We start from the raw sequence: 25,507 nt of genomic DNA on the forward strand, positions 1-25,507 counted from the left end.
TGGGATTGGCTCCAATTTCCCCACTCGGGGAGAATAAAGTGGTAGAAAATGGATGAAACGGATAATATCATTATATCATTACATTCGGTATTGATCCTGATGTTTTGCAGACCTTTAATGGGTCACACATTAAAGGTCATTTTGAATAACCATAACTAAATTGCCCTCCCTTCAATTATTAAACCTGCAAATGAGTCATCATCACCTTAATGTCTTCATATTTGATTGTTTAAATGAGCTGCTGTCTGCATGTATTGTACACTTTTGGGGGAAAAAAAATATGTCAAAGATTTATAACTTAAACACCATTTCCTCTCATATCTCCTCTTAAAACTTAACTCAGATCACACTTTCACATAGCAACAGATGGACATTTTGGGGAATGTAAGGCAGAAAAGCTCCAGCAGGTGGCACTTGTGCACAATACACATATGGAAAACTGTAAGTTTGAATTTGTCCTGCAGCCCTTACTGTATAATATTGATTAATCAAGGGCATCTGTTGTTTGGCAACAGTGGGAAAACAATAAATAGTCTCTCAGAATTTTAGGATAAAGAGACTAGATGTATAAAGAACAATTACTTTCCTGAGATTGTCAAACAGGTCTAAACCTCTTCTCCCTCTTTTACTTTCATGATTATTGCTGTTTCAGCATCTGCCAAAGCTACATAAGCGTTTCCTCACTACAGTCATTACCATGGATGTATAATATAAAAACATCATAAAATACATCCATGGTCATCATGACTGTTCAAATGAAACTCAAGGAAACCAACATTAAGTTTCAGTTTCATTGTACTCCTCAATAAAAGCCAGTGGCTCTGGCTGAGTCCTCATTCCCACAGCCTGCTTCTTTACTGTGCAGACCAGCTGCGAGTCTTACCTGGGGTCTTTTGTGTCTTTAATTACCAGCACGTCTGTCACCGTCAGGATGGCACTTTCAGAGTGGACCAGTATTTTCCTGGGAGAAGCCAGCGATGTGCTGCATGGAGACACTTGGAATCTGGAGTTTGATCCCTCTATTCGACCCAAGTCTCCAGAGCCAGGATGGAAGGAATACATCAGAAACACTAGTGCAAGGTCAGTGTACTGGACTTAAATTATCTAGAAGATACAGACCGTCTATACAGTCTAATGTACAACACATATGTGATCATCTCTTAAAGTTTTGGACGAGAAAACAATTAGATTATACATTGTGAATGTACGTGTGTATGATGTAGAGAGAGTTGTGAGTAGGACAGGCCTGTTAAAGGAAACAAACAGATACAATAATACCAACACTCCATGACATTAGATTTGCTGTGATTTAGAAAATAAGTGTCACTTGTCATTTCAAAGGTTTCAATGCACCCAGTGTCGAACAAGAACCTGGCCTTCCAACCGAGTGATGGTGCTCTTCCACATGAGTCTTTCAGACGGGAACGGCCGTGTCAAAGTCAGGCGCTTCCGTCAGAAGTGCAAGAAATGTACTGACGCCCCAATGGTGGATCCCAAAATCGACCCAGAGCACATCACCATCCTCATGAAGAATCTGGTGAAGAAGATAAGAATAAAGTGCTACAATGAAAACCTGGATCAAGGCCACTATGATCACAAGAAGCTTGATGTCAAAAATCCTCATGAGCCTGATCACTGTGAAGGATGTAGAGAAGGCATCTGCAACAGAGAGTGAGCTGAGCTTTGTGAATCTTCAGCTGAATCGTTTGTTCTTTGTAACAGCATAAAACACATGTTCACTTTTGTCCCAGATTTATTAAAATTATGTATCACAAGATTATAATTTGTTCATGTACACGGTTCTATCACCTTGATTGTGCTTGTAATTAAAACAATAATTATACAGTTGTTATTATGTGATACACAATCATTTAAATATGTTGATGATGTGTTTTCAGTCAACTGATGAAAATGTATCCGCAAGAGAAAATGTATTTGTTGTCAAAAGAAATATAGTGTGTAGGTATTTTGCAACAACATAAAAGCTACTAAATATATGTTTCTGGAAGTACAATATAAAGTAAATTTAAGCTGCATTGTTTAAAAGATTTGATGTTGTAATATGGATTTCAAAATAAAGCTGTTAATTAAATGAAATAGCTCCTTTGACTGTTAAATGGATACAGTTTGTATAATACTGTATTTCCTCTTCAGTGGCTAATATAAAACACATTAGCCATAAAGGCCACCTCCAAGATCATAATTTTTCATTATGTTGTGATAATAAGTAACTTACTTATTATATTTCCACTATGTTTATTGCACTACACATATGAACAAGTGAATAAACGCCATGCAGTCATAAAACTATACTGCAAAGTATATTTTACAAGAATGTTGTTATTGTATGTCTAAGTCACTGTAAACCTTTTGTTTTTTTTGGCACATCATAGTGTTGACATCTGTCCTAGCATCACACGTCTTTCTTGCCCCACCCTGGTTGCACATTATTGCTAAAATGAAACTAAAACGAAACTCACTTTACTTTCATGTTTCTCTAAATATCTCTTGGCAGCGTGACATCACAAACGCAGGAGTGCACTTGTTTTAATTTTATCTATCAGGACAGGCCCATTCATCCCTGTTTTCTGTCAGGGATGTCTGCATGCAGTTTCAAGATGAGTAGAAATGTAAAAATACAATAAATAATAACCACAACACAAAAGCGTACGCAACACAGTTAGCAGATAAAACCACAGGACACATACAGAAACATTTAAGGAAACGGCTGAGTTGAATAACTGAAAGAGAAAAGACCCAGTGACTTCACATTTGCTTTGCACAACAATGTGCCAGCATCGCATGCTGAACATAACACAGTTTATAAAATCCAACATAGATGTTCAGACAGATGCCAAGTGCATTTGTTATTTAAATATGTGGGCACAGAATAGAAAAATGACGACTGGAAGCTTGACCCAAAGACACTTGAGTGTATTTTTACATAAGATAAACATGCAAAGTGCTAGATTTGAAGGTATAAAGTAAGTGGGTTGGTAAGTGGGTAACCTGTCCTGTTCTGTAGGTAGGTATCTAGTTTAACTTAGCAAACTCATCAGCTCAGACAGGACATAATACTGAACATACCATTGTAAAATGCAAACCCTGGCTCCAATAGTAACTGCCTCCACCCATCATGTGGATACACAGATCAAGATGACATGGAGGCTCCACAGCCACACCTAGCAACAACAACAACAAAACAAACAAAAGCAAACATTTAAAAAAAAAAAGTCCACAGTGTGTTGAGATCAGAGGTGCAATCACTGAAATGCATAATTTCATAATTTCTGCAGACAATCTATTAACCTAATGATCATGCTGATGCATTCAAGGACACTTCAGTACACAGGCAGATGCTTTTGACAGGATTCACAACTAACTAGGTATTGTTTGATTTGGTTGGTTTTTTGTATCTTTGGCGTATTGTAGTTGTAATGGAAAATAACACTTGCTCTCATATGTTGCTTGTTTAACAAAAACAAACATTTGTACACTACTCGTACCGAGTATGTGCCCAATTATCTTCAAACACAGCTGCACAGATGTGAGCCATCTTTGACCTGCCTCTGACCAGTTGTCCTTCTTGACTCTCTTTGCAAAGAATAAACCACGCTACAACAGCCAACTTGGGTTATCCAACTTTATTTCTCTTCATCGGACACCTTACGACAACGTTTGCCACAGCAGTGGTGAATATTGTTCATGCAAATTTTGTTGAAATACCCTGACATTGACCAACGTTTTTTCATTTCCGATATGCTGTGGGGTTTTTTTTACTCGGGCAGTGGGGATAGTGGGCTCTCGGCCAAGAGACCTGCTTTCAGCTGGAATGCTTCAAACTTGCGTTATTTTATTAGCCTGGTTAGGGTTATTGGTCGACCTCCAGTAGGTTGGTAGATAGATAACAAAGTGACAGGTTGGGGGTGGGTTGGTTGGTTGGTAGGTAGGTAGGTAGATGGGGACGTAGAGGGCTGAAACCAGAGGGCCCCTGTTTCCATTCACTGTTTATTTGCATCTGACCAGCAGGTGCGACACCGACGCTGCTGTGGGCACATGTCACCATCTCCAAGTCACACACTGACGACCAAAACATAAACTATGGCTTTACTGTGCTTTGAATGAAACCACCTGCAGGGAAAGTTAGCCACATTATTTGCCAGTGGCACTATGTATATCTTGGCTGTACTGAGGTTCAGTGTTTAGTCTTGCAAGAGTTAGTTTCTCAGGTAAGTAGTAGCGGTCTTTTTTTGTCTGGTATTTGTAACAAAAATAACATGTTTCAATGAAGCTAGACTATTATTTCCTCTCCAGGCATAAGAAACCAAAGACAGATAAATGCTTGATGTTTGATGTCATGGCATCCCAGGTAAAGTATATTTTCTTGCTGTAAAATCTGAAGTTTACATATTATATCTGAGGTTGAATACAGCATTGGCTGTTATATACTGTAAGTGATCCTGTTTTCCTGTATAACATATCAATCAATAACAGCTTTTAATCCCTATAGCGGCTGATTTTAATATCCATGTCCACTCTGGTGTGGTGTCTCATGCAAGGTAAGTGATATTTATATACAGTAAAGCTCATGTATAAGTGTTATATGTTGGGTTAGGGGTGAGACTGCATAAACTTTGAATACAATTTGATAGACTCGTTTTTGAATTTCGCCAGCAGCTCCATGCAGTGCCATCATAGTGAATTGCTCTGAGCCAAACCAACCTACCCTTCTGAAGGCTCTGACTCCACTCTTTAACCTGAGCGCCATACGACCTGTCATGAACACATCAACATGTACCAACGTCAACATTTCCTTCATCATGTATGGAATATTAGGAGTGGTAAGTTTACATCTCTATCAAAGCAGATGTAAGGAGTTTAGGTGTATAATTAAGGATTCATTCATTTTATATTAATGAGTAATAATAATCCATTGGGTTGCTGTCTACAAACACATTCTTATAAAGATCCATGTGTTTCCCAAAACCAAATCCATGTGTTGAAATCTTTACTCTTGTCTTCCAGGATGAAAAGTCTCAGCTCTTGATGACATACCTTTGGCTAAATTTTGTAAGTCCTAGATTCACCCATTTCCAGCAGTAGATTTGTGTGATCAAGTGAAGCGTCTGCTCTGTGCACTGACAACAGGTCTGTTGTTTTAGAGGTGGATGAACGAGTTTGTCAGCTGGGATCCAGCCCAGTGTGGCTCAGACAGGATTGCTCTCCCCAAAACCAAATTTTGGGTGCCAGATATTGTGATCAATGAATTGTGAGTCTCATCAATTTACTGAAATGGCTCGGAACTAAAATAAAATTTTGGCAAATATTTATTGATTGTAAATGTATACATCTTTGGTACTTTAGTGAGAACTGACACAATATATACAGTAGTACTAGTCAATTATCAATCAAATAGATGTATTGTTTTTTTTATTGTTGGCCTCACCATAGCATGTTATATGAATTATAGGAGCTGTGGAATAAGGGAAGATTTTTTTCCACAGCATAATTCAGTAACAAGCAAATTGTGTGATATTGTGTGGACACATGTTGTTTTTTTTCATATTTAATCTCAGCATAGAAAGATAAGACTCTTAAACTTCTGCTAAAGGTGCCTTATTTTCTCTGCTTTTTTCCCATCTTGCAGTATGGATGAAAACACGGCCCCTGAGGTTCCATATCTGTACTTACGTAGCGATGGTCGGGTGCGTGACACTCTACCGGCCAAAGTCGTGAGCTCCTGTAACCTTGACATTTATACCTTCCCATTCGACGTACAGAATTGCACATTGACTTTCAACTCCTACATCCACTTTGGTAAAGCTCAACTTTAATTTCAAAGAGTTTGGACAAAAGCGTCAACCAGTTTTAATAAATCTAAAGTATCTGCTAAGTAAGATTTGTACCGACAAGAAGCTATGAATGAATGATGAACTGCTCTGATATTATTTTCAATTTTAAGGTTAAACAACCACTTACCAATGGCTGCTTTTCATATGTTTCTGTTATTTAACCCATCACCAAAAGTCTGATGCAATGACCAAATGTCAGTTTGACTCAGTTAATTAAAAATGTTTTTTGCCTTTCTTTTTTCTTTACAGTGATGATCTTAAAGGTTGATACCTTCCTGTGTTTGTCTCTCCTCAGCGACAGATATAAAGGTTTTCCTCAGCAGATCTGCACAAGACATTACAGAAAGCTCCAGAAAAGTCATGACCACAATGGGAGAATGGGAGCTGTTGGATATCACCGCCCACGATTACATGGAAAGGTTTGGGACGGAGTACATCGATGAGCTTAAATTTCATGTACGTTGATGGTACCGTATGTAAAACGTGTTATTTTGGGTGATGATATTGATCTGTGTGAGATATTCAAACACAGCCATCCAATTAAGGCCCTTACTTGTACAACAACAGTAAAGATGTGTGTCAAAATGTATCATAGCACAGAAGGTTAAAAATGTCCAAAATCATTTGATTCCATTCCCTGCGCAGATACAAAGGAAATTGTGAGACCTGTATAAACACATTTTTTCAGGGGTATGAGGTAATGATGGATGTGGGGCAAACTTAGTTATAGCTCAAGAGTAGTCAAATTCTGCTTGACTTGTAGCTGATTTGGTGTTAGTTTTTGAGATAATAAAAGCCTTATGGTACAATGAATATTCTACCAGCCAGAAATTAAAAAACTTTTCTTTTTTTAAATAAAGTAAATAGATCCACAATTTATAAATTGTTCTGGTTCGTTGGGAGGAATGGTATGATGTGACCGACTTTGTTGGATTACATTTAACGCTGAAGTAGCATTTGTTCATTTTTGCTGACATGTCCGTCATCTTGTTTCTGTAGATCAGAGTGAGGCGCCGAGCCACTCTATATGTTGTGAACCTGTTGATCCCCAGCTGCTTCCTCATCACGGTTGACCTCTTCAGTTTCCTGCTGCCTCCACAAAGTGTGGACAGATCTTCCTTCAAGATGACCCTCATCCTGGGCTACACCGTCTTCCTGCTCATCATGAACGACCTGCTGCCCATAACTGGAAACACTATACCGCTCATAAGTCAGTGGTTTTCAGAGAACTAATAATAACTATGTGCAGTGTGTTGACTGATTTATGTAAACCTTTGTTGTTGCGGGGTCCATGTCACACCTGTCTTGTTTTCTGTTTGTTTGTTTGTTTGTTTGCTTTACATCAGATGTGTTCTTCTCTCTCTGCCTGGCTCTGATGGTTGCCAGTCTACTGGAGACAATCCTCATCACCAACCTGCTGTGCGGCTCTGTCAAAGACTCTCCAGTTCCTCACTGGATCCAAGTCCTTGTTCTTCAGATTTTAGGTTTTCTTGTTTTCATGCCGCGCAAAGCTAAGCATTCAGGTAATTATCTTATAAATCAGAGATTTACAAGTTTTAATTCACAGGAAAGCGGGTATATGCATGATAGTTGATCATAAACTCTGAGGAAAGAGAGGAAGTAATATTGAAAACTGTCTGGATTTCTTCTAGACATGGAGCAAAGTGTTGCTGTGATAAAGCTTGATGCTGTTGAGGGACCTCCACAGCAGAAGGGGCCAGTGGTGGAGGACAGGGCCGTGCAGGAGCTGAGAAGCCTGGCCACAGACCTCCGGGCTCTTCGCCTCCAGGTGGAGCAGCAGCTTGATGGAAGCCAAAGCTCAAAGGATTGGATCCAGGTGGGTTTCATCATAGACCGTCTGCTGTTCGGTATCTACATCCTCTTCATATCAGTCAGCTTCATTACCATCATCATTATCTGGCATAACTCATACAGTCAGTAAACAACTGCTTTGTGTTTTAAAAAGGCTCCATTCATGTGAATAGGGACCTGATAGTGACTCCAATGTTTCAGTTATGACCAATGTCATTGTTTTCTTGGAGAAACATTGCTGTAGCACATAATGTGGTATATTCTACTCTTATACAATGTACTAATGTTTAGAGCAACAATCGCTTATTATATTATATCTCGTCGTCATTAAATTATCAGATTTGATGTGGAATTGTATTCAAAAATAAAAGTACTTTTAAAAAAAAGTTCTGTCAGTTTTTGATTGACATTTATTTCAAGCAAAACAATCACATCCCTGATTGAGCAATTAATTAGTGATCATCACACTGCGTAGAAACTACGCCAATGCAACAAAAGTAGAAAAGTGTATGTTGTCACTTCCCAAATCAAGTGAAGTTACTCTTAACATGCGTAGATGACACCTTCTGAAATTACGAAAGTGTGCTCAATCAAAGAATCAACTCTCAAAAACAAACATAAATACTTATATTGTGTTCCACTGCAATGGGAACGGTACATAATACGGTACATAACCCATGTCACCAGGTACGTGGACAGGGACTGAGGTCAGACATGGATGTTAAGCCATGTGGTCTTGCTCACTGTCTTCAAAACTGATCTGTAATATTTGGGATGTGTTTGAATTCAAGTCTGTGTCACAGACATAAAAGCACCACTGTATCAAGAGTGTGAAATTGGTAAGAGTAAGTAAGAGGCAGGTAACAACATAATGTCTACATGTACCTGAGGATAGGTTCCATCTAAAATCCCCACAATACATGTGCACATGTATAATCAGCTGATTCTGCACTTAAAAGTTATTTTCAATGTCTATTTATCTTGAAAAGTCGATAAGTTTGACCCCATTTATCTGTTACTCAGTATTTGTGAAGACAACTTTACAGGAGAGCTCTTACCACCAGGAGACCGCGCACACATACACACTAACAGCCACTTCTGACCCAATGTTAATGTTTTTAGTGCTGCCTGCTGAAAGTCAAGCCTTCTAAGCTTCTGTTCATCTTCATCTTTCTGCTCATGCATGGTAAGTAAAGCTGAGTCAAGTGTATACAGAACTCCTTCCTACATGTTACTGCTTTTCACAGGATAGTTAGAAGATATCCTGTAGTTAGGATTCAAGTCATTTTTTAATTTAAATGTTGACATCAACTTCACAGCTCCATCTCCTCCGACTTTACATCATGACATCATTTTGAGCGAGATCGAGAGACAGACATGATTTTCAGACATCACAGACTCACAGAAACGTGTAGATTTTGTATCGTTTTTCATTTGCTGGCTGTAGCCAATCGTCAAAAATGACATATTCCTTTTTCCTTCTCTCTCTTAAGCGGGGAGCAGTTCCTTCATGCTGAACTGCTCTCAACCCAACACACTGGCTCTACTGGAGGCGCTCAAACCAGTCTTCAAACTGAACTCCATTCGACCAGTCATGAATACATCAACCGTAACGAATGTCAGCATTTCCTTCACCCTGTTTGCCATCTTGGGTGTGGTAAGGAACACAACAATAGTCTAAATCCATCACAATAATATCAGGTTCTACTGTATGTGTAAATTTTGCATCCAAATATTTATTGCCACCAGAGACATTTCACTGGATGCCAGAATAAATTCCCATTCAAGAAAAATGTCTGTATAGCGCAAGCACCTAAATTACATTATTTTTTTTATTTTATTTTTTTTCAGGATGAAAAGGCACAGATCTTCACAACTTTTATTTGGCAAACTTTAGTAAGTACTAAATTGAACGATTTTATTTTAGCAGTACGATCCCTGAGCCCATGTCTCCTCATTTGTTTCTAAAGTGTAACAGCAGAATACAGAACACTGGATAATGTGAACATGTCAGATTAGATCATTAAGACGACAGTTCTACAAATCTATATGAGCATAATTATGTGCAGTTCAACACATGACTGCGTTTCTTATTCTCACTGCAGGAATGGAGAAATGAGTTTGTCAGCTGGGATCCAGAACAGTGTGGTACTTTCCGGATTACAGTTCCAAAGAAACTACTCTGGATACCTGATGTGGTCATAAATGAGTTGTAAGTGCTCTCTATTCTGTACAGTGCAGGCTTTAAAATGTTTATTGGGGGATATTAAGTCTAACCAGTGGCACATCTAAAAAAAAAAAAAAACACATTTCTGGGCAAAGAATTAACAGGAATATTAGTCCTAACTTATAATTTCCTTATAACTGTGTGTTTGTTTGTTTTTTTGTTTGCTTCTCATTCTCCAGTATGGAAAAGAACCAGGCTCCATTTGTCCCATATAACTATCTGTATTCTGATGGCTTTGTTTTCGATGCACAGCCCGTCAAAGTGATCAGCTCCTGCAGGCTCGACATCTACATGTTTCCATTCGACTTACAAAACTGCAGTTTTAGCTTCAACTCGTACGTATACCGACGTAAGAGACGCCCATTAATCTTCTCCTTGCATGGCGTTAACGTTCTGAGAACTTCTAATTCTGTGAGCTGAACCGTAGCGACGGGGGGGTTCATTCATTCATATTCATGTTGTTCTTTCAGAGTATGCATTTCAAGTTGGCCTAGCTAAATCTGCAGAAGAAATATTTCGACGCTCTAAAGAATGGATGGTAACGATGGGTGAGTGGGAACTCACTGGAATCACAGTGAAGAAACACGTGTTTCCGGTTTCGGAGGGAGGAAAGTATGAGGAGCTTCGTTTCCATGTAAGGAAAAACTCTGACTGCACAACATCTACTGTACTTTTTAAACTTCTATTTATTCACATGACAGAAAGTCTAAAAGGTCAGGGAGCGGGACTGCACATCTAGTGTACAACATCAGTTGTTTGTTTGAGTTTGCTTACACAGCCATGTAGGCAGGAAAAGCTTCTGAAAAAATTAATGGCACCAGTGTGGAGTTCACTGCACTATTTTAATCCACAATTAATGTATGTAATAGTTGTATTAAAAAGCAAATAACAGTAACACAACGAGGGTAAGCTAGACCAGCTTCATCATTTCCACGGTCCTCTGTCTTCTATGTTTGGGTGAATTGAGTTGAACTTGTCGAGTTGGTGATGGTGTTTCCATCATTTAAAAGGTGTGTTTGTGTCGATATGAAATAAAGTGGATATATTTGTAATAAGACAATGGTACAGGTGTGTCCTGTCACAAAACAGTGAAATGTGACTTGTATAAGTGTAAAATAAAAGCACATTACCTGCATCAGTTCAACAAGAATGTGAGGTTAACCCTGCTGCTGCTGCTGCTGATGCTGCTGCAGGTGTCGGTGAGACGCCAACCCACCATGTATGTGGTGAACCTGCTGATCCCCAGCTGCTTCCTCACCACAGTCGACCTTTTCAGTTTCCTGCTGCCTCCGCAAAGTGTGGACCGATCTCTCTTCAAGATGACCCTCATCCTGGGCTACACCGTCTTCTTGCTCATCATGAACGACCTGCTGCCTATAACTGGAGACACCATACCTCTCATAAGTCAGTTGACAATCATTATAGTTTGTATTTAATTTGATTAATATGCATATCTTATTGTTAGCAGTCACTCAGCTCATTACATAATTACTTCATACAACCTGGTTTGGCCTGAAGACCAGTTGACCAACCAGAGAAGACCTAACTGTGGCTCTGAGGAAGGTCACCGTAGGCTCTCCATGCTTGGAATATACTTAAGAGGATATCATTTATATTAACCCTTAGTGCTCACATGGCACAAATCTGTGCTGCTGGTCACATTATGCATTGTTGAGTCAAAGTTGATGATATATCGCATTTTTAGTAGTGATATAAAGTAGCAATAATAAGCCACAGAAAAGACCAAAGACCAAGTGAACTTTTAACTGTGACGTATTTCCATGTCACAAATTCAATCCGATTTCAAACATTATGAGTACTCTGTATGTACAGTTTAATGTTTCAACGTAATGGAAAAAACAGCCAAAATGCTCTGTGTTCTAAGGGTTAATATTTCCTGAAATAATGATCAATAATAAACTTCGACCAAACTTTGATGCACTTTTGGGCTCCAACCACACGCATTCACATGCTGCAGGCACAGCGATAAGGAGCACCATGGGGTTAAGTGTCTCGCCCAGAGACACATCGACATGAAGACAAGGAGGAAACAGGGATCAAACTCTGAGTCCCAGCTGCTTGCTCAATGTCATAAAATCCCATTCACTGAGCATTTAAGGTTTTTTTTTTTGTTTTGTTTTGGTTTTTTTTAAATCTCATTTCTCATACTCATTTTTATGATGCCAGATGTGTTCCTGTCTCTGTGCCTGGGTCTGATGGTAGCCAGTCTACTGGAGACTATTCTCGTCGTCAACATGCTGCGTGGCTCCGCTCATTACTCTCGAGCTCCTCACTGGATCAGAGTGTTTGTCCTTCGTATCCTGGGTCGACTGGTGTGGCTTCGTCCAAAGTCCAGTGATCCACAAGACAACACCTACATAATCCAAAATCCTGCAGCTCATGGTAGTGTGTGTGGGTCTTAACCCTTGATGGTTGTCACAGAAGGCAGTGTAAATCAGTCACAGCTGCCTTCAACTCTATTTGTATTTCCTCTGCAGCAGGAATGAACGTGTCATATTGTGTGGAGGAAGACAGCGAAGCTCCAGAGCATAAAGGACCACTGAATAATGACGAGGCCCTGAAAGAGCTGAGGAGCCTGGGAAGTGAGCTTCAGTCCCTCCGCCTGCATGTGGACCAATCGCTGGCTGTTAACCAAAGCTCAGAGGAGTGGATCCAGATGGGTTTTATCATAGACCGCCTGCTGTTTGGCCTCTACATCCTCTTCATATCAGTCAGCTTCCTCACCATCATCATTTTGTGGGTGTGCTCATAAAATGTGATGTTGTTTGTGATTTTTTTTTTTTTTTTCGCATACTGTAATTTTTCTGGTTACTTTTTTTTTCTGGAAAACTTTAGCATTTTGAAGTGATGTAATATTACATGACACATCTTCCCTCCAGGAGTCTCCACAGTGGATCTTCAATAGTTTTAATACAAGCATAATGACATAACTACATTCACATTGGCTGATAAAGAATACATAAATAGAGTTAGAGTTAATAGAGTTCCTATTTGGCCATTTTTACGATTAATATGTAATAGTTTGTGTCTGCCATTGTAGAAAATGTTGATTTTGATCAATTAATAAAAGAAGCTTCCATGTGTTTAGGAAAATGATGAGTTGTTTTTAAAATTTAATTTAAAGTCTGTAAACCCAAATCCACAATCGTCTTCTAACTATGTAATTTAGGGTCTTATGTAGATAATATTTAACATGTAAAAATATTAGAAATCAGTTTTCGTCCAAATTCGAAATATTTGTCTTTTTAACTGTAGAAATGTGGGTTTCAATTGGGCGGAGTCGCTAGGGTTTATGACAAATAAGAGAGCGTTCACCGCTCGAGATGAGTCGGTGAGCGGCTACACAAGCAAGGCTGCTTGAGGAGCCTTCAATCAGTGATCCATTTTGTTGTTTCAAGCTCATTGCATATTGAGGTGTGCTCTCAGGACAAGGCAAAACTAGCACAAAACAATACCACACATAGCAGATGGTTTGACTGGTTTTACTTGAATTGTGTGACGCTGAGGCTTTGACAAACACGAATATTTCACATGTGAGTTGTCAGTTTGTTCGGACTTTCCCTCAAGTGCTGCCACCTGAGCTGTCTGATTCACTAATATTTCTGCTCCTTTTTCTTTTAAACTTACAATCTGGGAAATGCAACCTGCTGGGCTATCGCTTTAAAATCTCACTCTGGAGATTTCAATCTGTGCAGACACAAACAATGATACAACAGCACCTATATTTGCTTTTCTAATGAGGTCGTAGCAGTTAGAACTGAGCAGATTAAGCAGTCGGTGAACCCAACATGGATTATGACAGAACATCAACTGCTAATAATCGTTGTGAATTAAAAAAAACCCATCAGAGCAGAATTGTTCATAAAAACCACTGATTTCATACAGTCATCAGTTTACTGCTGTAAATGTTTATTTGTGTATTATTTAAGAATTAATAAATGTAATTCTCCCTGTCTCTACCATTCGCTAACTTAACCAAAAATAAGCACATGGACCAACTGCAGCAGGGTACAACAGATTAACTCCCACAGGTTGAGGTGTTAAAAAATAAAACGGGCCAGTGGTTACCAAAGGTGTTGAACAACAACTTCTTTGTTAACCCGAGTGTCCATATTCCAGTTGTGTGTTTTTGCACATCTGTTGATTTATATTCTTCTATCTATTCACAAGACTTTAAAATAATATACTTTAGTTACTTTTTATCTGGAGCAATTGAACCAGTTATCATTCAAGGGTGTGTGGTCGACTAATCTAAAGTCAAAGTACTTAAGCCCTAAACGTTTTGCACTCAAAACCATGTAGTATAGTGTATTTACAGTTTTACCTCTTTGTACTTTCAATTTGTTCAGTCATTATGTGATTGGAACGGATCACACATTTTTAAAAACATATGTTTTTTTGTAATTTTAGTTTACGTTTGGGTCAGATTAGGTTAGTGGTTAGGGTTCTGCTTAAATCTCGAGAGAATTAATTAAGTTGCACAAACATGTATACATGTACGTTCAGTACCAGCAGGAGCTCTCTTTGCACATGTTCACATCGTTGGACGTGGAGGTCATTTTGTTCCCTCAGAAACATCGAGCATGAGTCCAACTGTCAGCATCATCTCAGGTTTACTCCTAATGTCAGGTAACAATTCACCTTTTTATTACTGTGAGTAATTTGTGTGTTTTGTTTTCCATTCTGATGCATGTCCAACTCTGTGAATAATAAGCAGCAATGTAATAATTACTGTGGTTTATTCTGTTTCATTTAATTAATTTGGCTGTTGTAAAGGAGGGGAGACAAATCTTGAAAATCTTCGAGTCATGTGTTTCATTATTAATCTGTCCAGCTATTTTTGGCAGAGATTCAAAATATATTATGCTGGAGGACACTTTCAACATATCAACAGATATGCTGTTCTCAATCTCCGGAATACAGTGTTATATAATCTCATGGCTATTCTGGTACAGCTCAGAATCTGAGACAAACTGATAATATAAATGTTTAAATACTTAATAGAGGACTTTTTGACACGTTATCTATGAAATATCAGTTTCTTAATGCCGCACCATATCAAAATCATGAGTTAAGTTTTACTCTCATCCAACCTTTGAAAAAATAATTTCTTCATAGTTCTTCACTTAAATACAAAATAGGATTTTCTTAAACACAAGAAATGGAGGAGAAAGTGAGCCATTAGTTCCCCTAGATAGATAGATAGATAGATAGATAGATAGATAGATAGATAGATAGATAGATAGATAGATAGATAGATAGATAGATAGATAGATAGATAGATAGATAGATAGATAGATAGATAGATAGATAGATACTGATATAAAATGAATGGGCTTCCACTGGCCATTTATAAAACACCACCACCACCTGCTGGACTACCACGAAAATACATCTGCACAGCAAGTTCTGACCTTAATATCAATTCATTTGAGTGTACATTTGAGACCACAGAGTTTCTGTGAGTTGATATTGTACCTATTTTCAGTTGTTAAACCTCTACAAATAATAATCCCATGTTGTGTGTAGAATACAACTCGATTCACACTCACATTTCTGCCCAGTGGAGGTTAACTTCAACAGGCAGCTGAGTCACAAATCTCAGAGTTTAGAAGTAAAATGGTTTGTTACCTGGCTGAGGATGATTGAATCAGGCTCTTCAACACCAAGTGAATGAACACTGTTTGAATATTACACCACCAAAGATTGAACACAAGCCCAAATCAGCTGTGTGTGCCAAACTACTTTTTTTTCTTCTTCTTCTTTTTAATGGCTGCTCGCCACCAACATTATTGGGCAATACTACCACCTGCTGACCCGGGGTGTGGGTCTGGCTCCAATTTGCCCTCCTAATTATTTAAATATATATTATGTAGTGGCTTCTTTAAAACTTCTACTGGCATAATTTTGAAAAAAAAAAAATAATAATAATTTCCTTTCTTTACTCGTTTTGCGCTGATGATATTAGCAAAACAAAAGCAGTTAAAATAAGGGTTTGTGGGTTGTTTCTTGTTTTTGTTGTTGTTCTTTTTAGTGTCTGTATAATTCTAGGAGATATTCTTCCTGATATTTAAGTCTTATTTAATACCTTATTAATATTGATAAGGTATTAAATAAGACTTAAATACATCAACACTCATAGCATAATTATTATGCTATGAGTGTTGATGTATTTGAATCATTTACACGCCCCTAAATAATTGAAAATGTCTCTTCAGTGTCTCTGTGTTACAGTAAACTTCCTTGTAAAAAAGGTCACAGTGGTCCGACCTATGAGTCCATGCAAGCTGTGTTTGACCTGAAAGCCTTCAGACCAGCAGTGAACCTCAGTAATCCGACAATCACCAACATCTCCTTCACCCTGTATGCTGTTCTGGGAGTGGTGAGTGTGAAGATTACAGTTCTAACAAAAATACCAAGGTTCATGGGTGTTGTGAAGGAGAACATGAGGACAAGCTGGAGGCAGATGATCCACTGTGGTGACCCTCTGAAAGAAGAAGAAGCCAATAGAAGAAGAAGAATTGCATTATTTGACTTGATGGGGACACTTTAGAAAAGGTTTAACTGTTGTTTACTGTCATTTTAGAACGAGAAAACCCAGATACTCACTACTTTCCTGTGGCTTAGACTGGTAAGTAACATGGAAAGACACACTAATCGGGACAGATTATGTGTAACCACAGTGCAAACAAGTATCGAGATTACAATGATGAACAGATTTTATTTCAGATTATAATTATCTAATTATCTGCAGTATTGGCATCATGAGTTCCTGATTTGGGATCCTGACACCTGTGACGGCGTCACCAAGATTTCTCTCCCTGTGAAGAAACTCTGGTCACCTGACATTATTGTATATGAGTTGTAAGTACAACTATGTTTTTGTCTGAATGTGAATTCTGAAAGTGAGTCTCAGCGTGGTTTTCTACGTCTTTTGTTCTCATTCCGCCACTTTCAACCGTCCCAGTGTGGACGATGATGTCTCGCAGGCCTGTCCTTATGTCTACGTCAACCACACGGGTCACATCCGCTGGGACAGGATGCTGCGGCTCGTCTCGGCTTGCAATCTGGAGATCTTCAGTTTTCCTTTTGATGTGCAGAACTGCACCTTTACTTTCGGGTCCTACATGCACACCAGTAAGAGAAGGCTTCTTAACAATAACACAGCTACACACGGCTACAGTCAGACAAAGTCAATCCAAAGCTGTGCTCAGCACTGAGTCAGAACATTTGACTGAATACAGAGAATAAAAAACCTGAAACAATGACGATGAAAAAAAGCTTTGTTTGCACTCATTTGTAATGTTTGGATATTTTTCTCTGTCACAGTAAAGGATGTAAGGGTCAGTCCAGCACTGACCTTTGCAGAGATGTCCGGAAACTCAAAGCGTTACCTGGAGGCCAGTGGAGAGTGGGAGCTGGTGGACATCCTGGGAGAGACATCCATTCTCAAGTTTGGAATTGACGAGTGGGACATCATCACCTTCTGGGTAAGAGAAATCTCATTAAACATTGTTTACTGCTCTGAATTTGCAAAAGAAACATGTATTGTGGCAATGTGTAACAATGTCAGGCTGATGGACGTGCTGCTCCCCTCCACTGTTGGAGCTTCATAGAAAGTTCATTTTATGTCTTGGTTCCACACTCTCATACCTCGCAACACATTTATCAAGTTTATCAAGTCAACACGACTTTGGGTAAATGATAATGTCAGGACTCAAATACAGCACTGAAGTAGCATGAGGGTTAAATAAATAAATAAAAAACTAAACGCAAAAGGCAAAAACAATCCAACATCCAAAGGCCTCAGAGGTCATGACGAAGATGAAGCCATTCTTATAACCATTGGGCTTCTTGTTCACCAGGTGGTCATCAAGCGGCGCCCAGTTCTCTATGTGGTGAACCTGCTCATCCCCAGCTCCTTCCTCATGCTCATCGACATCCTGTCCTTCTACCTGCCGCCCCACAGCGTCGACCGCGCCTCCTTCAAGATGACCCTCATCCTGGGATACACCGTGTTCCTGCTCATCATGAACGACCTGCTGCCCAGCACAGCAAACGGCACGCCCATCATAGGTGATCACAGATGTGATGCCGTGTCGAGCTGATGACGGACAGAGATAACAGGTCCCACCGTGTACATCAACATTAACCAACTGCTTAGAGTGTTTCCTTGTCCCTTTTATGGTGTTGTCAACAGTTTTACAAATCAAACAACTCCAAATTATATGTAGCCTGGCAAAAGTAGACTTAACAGCACAGGACACAGACACACTTTTGGGATCTTTATTCTGAACAGTACATTGGTTTTCAGTTAAGAAGGAACAACTATGATGGGTGCCTTACAATAGTGTCTCAAAAAATAAAATAAACCCAGCAATGAGGATGGTTTATGGTCTCAAAATGTTGTGCTGCAACAACATTATTATTGTTATATTATAATATAACAATATTGCTGTTGAATAACTGTGAACTTCTGGGCTAAAACTCACAATTTCTAGGACTCAGTCCTTCTGTATGACCTTCTGTCTTTTAATCCACTGCAGGTATCTATTTCTCAGTGTGTCTGGCTCTCATGGTCATCAGTCTACTGGAGACAGTCATCATTACCAGTGTCCTCCACCACAGCTCCCTGAAATATCAAGAGGTCCCAAACTGGGTGCGGATAGTCGTCCTCAAACATATCGCCACCCTCATCTGCTACCGCTGGCCGGAGGACGTCCAGCCTTCGTCTGCACCAAAGACAGACACACCTGAGAGCTCAAACGACAGCCCGGGCCTATGGATCGTCCAACCAGCCGAGCAGAGTTCTCCCCAGCCCACGACCAATAATGAAGGTACTCTACATCAAAGTGGTTTGTGTCTACATTTAGTGACAAATGCACTTGTTGACAAAAGCACTTTCTAATTTCCATATTTTATCTCCATTTTTTTTTATTTCACATTGTACTTTATTTATTGAAATGATATGCATTAATAATTAATTTCGACTGTTCATATTCATTATTTATGAACAGTCAAAATGGTCTTTCTAGTAGGCACATTATTCCCGGGAGTTTGAGTGTTAAGTTCTTGTCCTCATGTGATCCTGTCCATCATTGTTGCCCCTGACAGACACACCGCCGCTGACTGAACTGCAACAGATCTGTCAATACCTGGGTGACCTCCGTGCTCACCTCACCTCGCTGCAGAAGGAGAACGAGCTGCAGAACCAGTGGTGTCATGTCGGGTATGTCCTGGACTTCCTGCTCTTCCGCATCTATCTGCTGCTCATAACCTGCTACGCCCTGGTCATCATCTCCATGTGGTGCGTCTGGATCAGCCAGTCCTGAACTACAGACCAGACCAGCGCTGGTATCAGCTCAGTCCAAGCCGTTTATGTAACTAGACCTGTCAATGCCACACAGTTACTGTTTCAATAAAGTTAATGTATTGCATTAAGCCTTATGGAACAATAAGTTAATACAGTATAAAGGATTTTAGAGCTGCAATTAACAATTATTTTCATAATCGATTCATCTGTCAATTATTTTCTCAATTAATCGTTTCTTCCATAAAATATCAGAAAATGTAAAAAACAAAAACGTTGATCAGTCTTTGTCAAACCTGGAAATTACGGTGTTTTGTGGACAAAACAAGACATTTGATCGATTCAGATTTAAGGAACTCTGTTATGTGGAACAAAGAAATAGCGAAAATATTCACATTCAAGAAGCTAAAACAACCAGGAATCTTGTTTTAATAATGAAAAAAGCTTCAAACTGATTAATCGATTATATAAATAGTTGACGATTCATTTACTAATCGATTAATAATCAATGAATTGATTAATTGTTTCAGCTCTAATGGATTTGGAACAAGGAGTGTATTTGTCATCACAATCAGAATATTTACTATTCCCATGTGTCCTTTTCTGCTGTTTACACATGTAAACAATAAGTGTGACAATAAAAACATCAAAGGAAACCAAAAGTCTCCTCACAATTTCTGGGCTGCAAATAAACAAAATTTAAACCTCATGATTCAAATTTTCAGAAAGCAAAGTCCTCCTCACTAACATCAACATTTTACAATGTGAATTGCAGCAAATCTGCTCCATAAAGCCATGCAGGTAAGATGACAACTGTGCCGTCGCAGATTAAAGTGACGCTGGTGACGTTCAAAATGAAGAAATCCACCCTGTGGTGAGTCACCAACCTGTTGTATAATCCAAGCATTTGTCATTCCAGTGTTCCAAGAAGTTACGCTGCCATGTAACAATCTGTCGAGTCAATATTAGCCTCTGGAGGAGGCAACTCATTTTCAACAAATGATTGTTGTCGAAATGATCTGGCTGTTGCAGGACATCTCTATATGGTGGAACAGATCCTGGACCAGTTCACTTTGTAATTAAATGCAGTGATAAAGACTTAAAAGATGCTGAAACTGACAGAAGCAAAACTCATCTCCATCTACTTTCTGCTGCTTCATGGTGAGACTTTTGAATCAGGCAAAGATGTTCATCTGTTAAAAGTTGGAATGACCTTCGACTAAATGCTAATATTAAGGTTTTATTTAAAACGAATGCCGCATGTATAATAAAGCCCTTTTTCTCAGTTTATACAGATGAACACACGTCACGATGTCCATTGTAACACCGTGGAATTCTGTTCCTTTCTCTTTTTAAACTCTTCAGGCTCTGCAACGGCAGCGTTGAACTGCAGCAGCCCGACTCCTGCTGCCTTGCTCCGTGCACTTGAGGAGGAATTATTCTCAAAACAACTGATCCGCCCCGTACAAAGCTTTTCACATCCAGTGAATGTATCCATCATCATCACTGTGGTGGGGATCATGGGAGTGGTGAGATTACGCACACATACAGCTGATCATGTCTTATGTGATATTGTACATCAATATTATGTATTACTGACTCTAATGTTTTATTTTTAGGATGAAAAATCCCAAACTCTGACGACAGTCTTACAGCAAGTCCTGGTAAGTCCACTGACAACGACGAGCTCGTCAGAAGAATAAATACAGTGTAGGTTTATATGCATTTTCTATGTAATATATCATTTCTTGTGTGTTCAATGTCGTCAGGTGGCATTTTTTTGTATTTTTGCTATGGGGGGAAACAAATTTGAGTACATAGTGATACTGTCCTGTCCTGTTTAACGTAGGAGTGGAACATCGAGGGACTGAGCTGGGATGAGGAGGAATGTGGCACTAAAAGAGTCTCTGTGTCTCGGGACAACCTGTGGATCCCAGACATCCACATCTTAGAGTTGTGAGTGAAATTGCTGGATTTTTCAGTCTATTGTTCAGTTAGAGACACAAACATGAATCATTAACAGTCAGAATAGCATTGATCTTTTAGATCAGAGGAGAAGAGAAAGTAGAGCAGGTGGAGGTGTTCTGCTCAAATATCTCATTTAACTGTTAAACTCGTTGTTCTTTTCCAGCATAGATGAAGACCAGTCTCCAAAAAGTCCCTATCTCTACTTGAACAACACGGGTCATATTTTTAGTCATCAGCCGATGAGGGTGGTTAGCTCCTGCCAGTTAAAGATCTACACTTTCCCCTTCGATATACAAAACTGCTCTCTGACCTTTAGACCATATCTACACGTTGGTGAGTCTGCATCAGCCACAAAATACTCAAAATGTACCGTGTATGAACTGTGCAACACTCTTCCTCGTGTGTTTTCAATAGTCCTATAATATTTGCTGGAAAATGAACAGTGGTTTGACTTTTTGATGTGCGTTTGTGCTGTTATGCAGATAAAGTCAACTATGAGTGGAGCCATGCTGGTTATTTACCCCCCGCTTTCCTGTTACTAGTCTCTGTGCTAAACTAACCAGCTCACTGATGTTCATATTCAAACGCTGCCGATAATCCAGTGAGCAAATTTACCAAAAGGCTGTTCTTCTAAAGATTCACATTTATTTAGACAAATGACGCGTCTTCAAGCTGTGTCATGTGTTGAAGCTGCAGGGGAGATTTCTCTGTTGAGTTTTGTCAGCGACTTTTTAATATAAACACCCGTCACATTCAACCCATTGTCAATCCTCTTTACCCTCACATAAAGCACACAGATGCAGTTTTGATATCACCAGGATATCCTCAGTCAGGTCTGACTGAGTTGCTTGAGAGAGACCACTTTAAAGGGTGGGGGATCATTTTCTTGAGCATTTTTTTTTTACTGTAAAATCCTCTTCAAAACCCGATTGTAACCAATTAATTACTGCAATCTCACAAAAAATGACAACATGTCAGTCAACTGTGGAACGGACAGGCCTGTAAAAACACCATCCAATCATATTGAACGGCCCCAACAAATTAATTGGATCGTGATGCATCAATCAAACTTGCTCGTTCCTGTGCTTTGGAGGCAGAGCTTCAGAGGGAAGTCTGAAGACAGACTTGGACTTTTGAATTCAAAATGTAGCCTGCTCTCACTCTTTTTCCATAATCTCCAACCCTACCTTCAAGGTTAATGACACAGCATACAAATAATATTACATTGTTTCTGTTCATGAAGCCCCAACACAATTTTATAGAAAATCACCAAAACTTACCAACAAAATACTCTTTAGAAGTTTCTTTGAAGCTTAGGAAGGTTTTGTCAGTGCATTCAGCACAAGAAGAAAACCTGCAGCAGGTGAAGCACCCCCTTCTTTCTGATTGGTCACATCCTCCTGTGATGCCACAGTTATAGTTGTGAGGCTGAAAAAGGTGGAGGTGTAAGAGATTATTATGGATATATTGATCATTTACACCAACAAAATCTTGCCGACTGTTTTTTTTATCAAACCACCAATACAATGATATCTAATATCACTGAACTCACAATTGAATGTTACGTTTTCTTGAAGCTGCTGATGTGAGGATGATTCAAGGCAGCACTGTGGCGCAGATTCTGCAGGAGTCCAGAGAAATGCTGCAGACCAGTGGGGAGTGGGAGCTGGCAGACATCAGTGCGTCTCATTCTGCCCCGGAGTTAAATGAGGGGAAATATTCTGAGATTAAATACTTTGTAAGCACTTTTGAATGATATGATAGGAGCTATACATGCAAATGAAAGAACTTGTGTACAGTGAACAGAGCAGGAATAATGTCAGTGTGTGTTGCACCTGTGTTGCTTTCCAAAGATCATTTTAAGACGTCGACCCGTTCTGTACGTGATGAACCTGTTGATCCCCAGCTGCTTCCTCATCACAGTCGACCTCTTCAGCTTCCTGCTGCCTCCACAGAGTGTGGACAGATCCTCCTTCAAGATGACAATCATCCTGGGCTACACCGTCTTCCTGCTCATCATGAACGACCTGCTGCCGGTCACCGGGGAGACACCGCTCATCAGTGAGTGACACCATTACACTTCAGTGACATTCAATTAACTACTAAGGATAATACATTTAGTCACGTGATGATTGATATACAGTCATTTTATTTCACCTGTATGATTACCACCAGAGGACGCTTGCGTACCACTGTTGGTACAAAAATAAAGTATTGATGATGATAACTAACTTCCCGCAGATAATGTTGTCATTGCATAATTTTAATAACAACAAAGTTGTGTGTTCAAGGAACTCAACAGGTTCCTTGTGTGATTTTCAAGACAGGATCACGTGAAAGTCATGAACTCTCGCTGTCGTTGTTTCCTGCAGATGTTTTCTTCTGCATCAGCCTCATTCTGATGGTGGTCAGCCTGTTGGAGACTGTGTTCATCACCAACATCCAGTTCAGCTCCAGCCAGTACAGCCAGGTGCCTCAGTGGCTGAGTGTCCTCGTGTTGCAATACCTGGCTGTTGTTGTTTTCATTCCTCCAGTGAAGAAGAGCAACAGAGTCACAGTCTTCTTCAACCCATCTTCTAGAGGTTACTATTATTATCGTCATTATTATTGTGGTTAGGGCCCAGGCATGAATGCTCAGGGCCGAAACAGCTCCCATGGCTCGAATGTGTGTGAGGAGCCTATTGTTATCCTTCATATTTCTTATTATTATTACATCGGTGGCTTTGCGGTCATTTTTGAGGGGGTTAAGGTGCATAAAAACTCTTTGCATGGAGGTCAGGTCTGGCGAAAATTCGATATTGGCATAGTCCCCGGACCTATGCGTTGCTTAAGGGCTCTATAGCACCCCCTAAAGTTTAAAATGAGGCAAATTTGAGTTCCACTGAATTTCCTGAAACTTGACAACCAAGATGAACAAAAAAGTCGACCGTAACCTGAGGAAGTTGGCCATTTTGCAATTTGCGCCCATATGTCGGTTGTACCAACATGGGGAAAAAAACGTCAATTTGTACAAATTATTATTTTTGTTAGTCAGTAAAATACAATTAGGTAATAAAAATAAAAAAACAGGGTCAGGCAACTACAGTGGCCATCGCATACCACTGTGATTCCTAATTGTGTGTAATAATCTTAGGCTTTAAGACAAGATAAGATGGTCCTTTATTATTACACAATGGGAAAATGGACAGTGTCAAAGCAGCAGAAACAGTAAAGACAAAGGTAATAAATAATTAATATGCATTTTCACATCTGTGAATGTACAATATAGAAAAACATCAACAAATATACTATAGAAATGTAAGAATATAATACAGAATATACTGTCAGGCTTCCTTCTTCTTATGAACAACAGGGGATGAGTTGATGGTGCAGAAAAAAATTGCTGGCCCAAGAACTCATATCGAGCAAAGTTCACCATCACGATCAAGCACTGCAGTTTGCTCGAGAGAGTTTCAGCCGAATCTCAGAACACTGTGCCCTCCGAGAGCAGTACCACACATTTTGGTATTCTATCTTTAGTATAGAAGCCACTGGTGATGGACAAACAAGGCCAAAAATGGTTCCCTCTAAACTACATATAAACATTCTCTGGGCTAATCCCAAACAGGGCAGTGTCCAGGCCTGACCTTCCAACCTCTGTTGTAAGGATGTCGTAAAGCTGTCACCGGTGCTGCGTCTAACCCTCAAAATTACTCTCTTATGAGGAATCTCCTGTTGGCTTCCCAATGCAATGGAATGCATATCTCACACATAATTAAAGACAGAATTTAGCTGTGTTAATATGTTTATCTGAGACACTTCAATACATTATAGATATTAATTTACCAGAAAATTTATATAATGAGTTTGATATTTCCAGTATAAACAATATAAACTGGTCACTGCACACATCTCTGTTAGAAAGGACTATTGTTGCTTACCATGTTGATTTAAGCACTAGCAAAATACATTTTAATCGCGATAACTGAAATTTGACACCTACATTTCATATTTTTGTATTTTTACTTTGTTTTTGCACCAGCCCCTGTGATGAATAACATCAGCAGCAGCATCTCAGGTAGAGATGCTCAGAGTGCGTCATACGATGGCGCTGCAGATAAACCCATGCTGGATGAACTGAGGAGCCTGAGCAGAGATCTCATGGCCATCCGGATTCAGATGGACAAACACTTCCGGAGCAACAACACCTCAGAGGAATGGACGACGATAGGGGAAGTCATTGACCGCCTGTTGTTTGGCTTGTACATAATCTTCATCTCTGTCAGCTTCATCATTATTGTTGCAATCTGGATGTGGAATAACTCCTACGCAGCATGA

The 25,507-nt window shown here is 39.5% G+C and overlaps 5 protein-coding genes across 5 annotated transcripts; all 5 read left to right on the top strand.

The window, feature by feature from the left end:
• Positions 1–931: 931 nt before the first annotated feature.
• Positions 932–1,675, top strand: LOC310925788 (receptor-transporting protein 3-like; the record flags this gene model as incomplete). Its single annotated transcript, XM_083887805.1, has 2 exons — positions 932–1,080; positions 1,342–1,675. 2 exons carry the CDS (start codon positions 932–934, stop codon positions 1,673–1,675), a joined length of 483 nt encoding a protein of 160 aa, XP_083743931.1.
• A 2,853-nt stretch (positions 1,676–4,528) lies between these two features.
• On the top strand, positions 4,529–9,880 carry LOC310925789 (5-hydroxytryptamine receptor 3C-like; the record flags this gene model as incomplete). Its single annotated transcript, XM_083887806.1, has 11 exons — positions 4,529–4,559; positions 4,678–4,841; positions 5,026–5,070; positions 5,163–5,269; positions 5,648–5,817; positions 6,148–6,308; positions 6,852–7,062; positions 7,199–7,375; positions 7,505–7,786; positions 9,158–9,321; positions 9,770–9,880. The coding sequence occupies 11 exons, from the start codon at positions 4,529–4,531 to the stop codon at positions 9,878–9,880; spliced, it is 1,623 nt and encodes a 540-aa protein (XP_083743932.1).
• A 555-nt stretch (positions 9,881–10,435) lies between these two features.
• On the top strand, positions 10,436–12,664 carry LOC310925790 (5-hydroxytryptamine receptor 3A-like; the record flags this gene model as incomplete). Its single annotated transcript, XM_083887807.1, has 4 exons — positions 10,436–10,525; positions 11,031–11,295; positions 12,079–12,294; positions 12,390–12,664. 4 exons carry the CDS (start codon positions 10,436–10,438, stop codon positions 12,662–12,664), a joined length of 846 nt encoding a protein of 281 aa, XP_083743933.1.
• A 1,831-nt stretch (positions 12,665–14,495) lies between these two features.
• On the top strand, positions 14,496–19,244 carry LOC310925791 (5-hydroxytryptamine receptor 3A; the record flags this gene model as incomplete). The annotated part of the gene is made up of 9 exons (XM_083887808.1): positions 14,496–14,541; positions 16,131–16,294; positions 16,499–16,543; positions 16,667–16,776; positions 16,880–17,049; positions 17,242–17,402; positions 17,778–17,988; positions 18,459–18,749; positions 19,027–19,244. 9 exons carry the CDS (start codon positions 14,496–14,498, stop codon positions 19,242–19,244), a joined length of 1,416 nt encoding a protein of 471 aa, XP_083743934.1.
• Positions 19,245–20,742: 1,498 nt separating this feature from the next.
• LOC310925792 (5-hydroxytryptamine receptor 3A-like) lies at positions 20,743–25,507 on the top strand (the record flags this gene model as incomplete). The annotated part of the gene is made up of 7 exons (XM_083887809.1): positions 20,743–20,751; positions 21,072–21,178; positions 21,354–21,523; positions 22,768–22,928; positions 23,044–23,251; positions 23,563–23,772; positions 25,212–25,507. The coding sequence occupies 7 exons, from the start codon at positions 20,743–20,745 to the stop codon at positions 25,505–25,507; spliced, it is 1,161 nt and encodes a 386-aa protein (XP_083743935.1).

The sequence above is a fragment of the Microchirus variegatus genome, assembly GCF_963457635.1.
Source record: "Microchirus variegatus genome assembly, chromosome: 4".
In the NCBI taxonomy this organism is placed as follows: Eukaryota; Metazoa; Chordata; class Actinopteri; order Pleuronectiformes; family Soleidae; genus Microchirus; species Microchirus variegatus.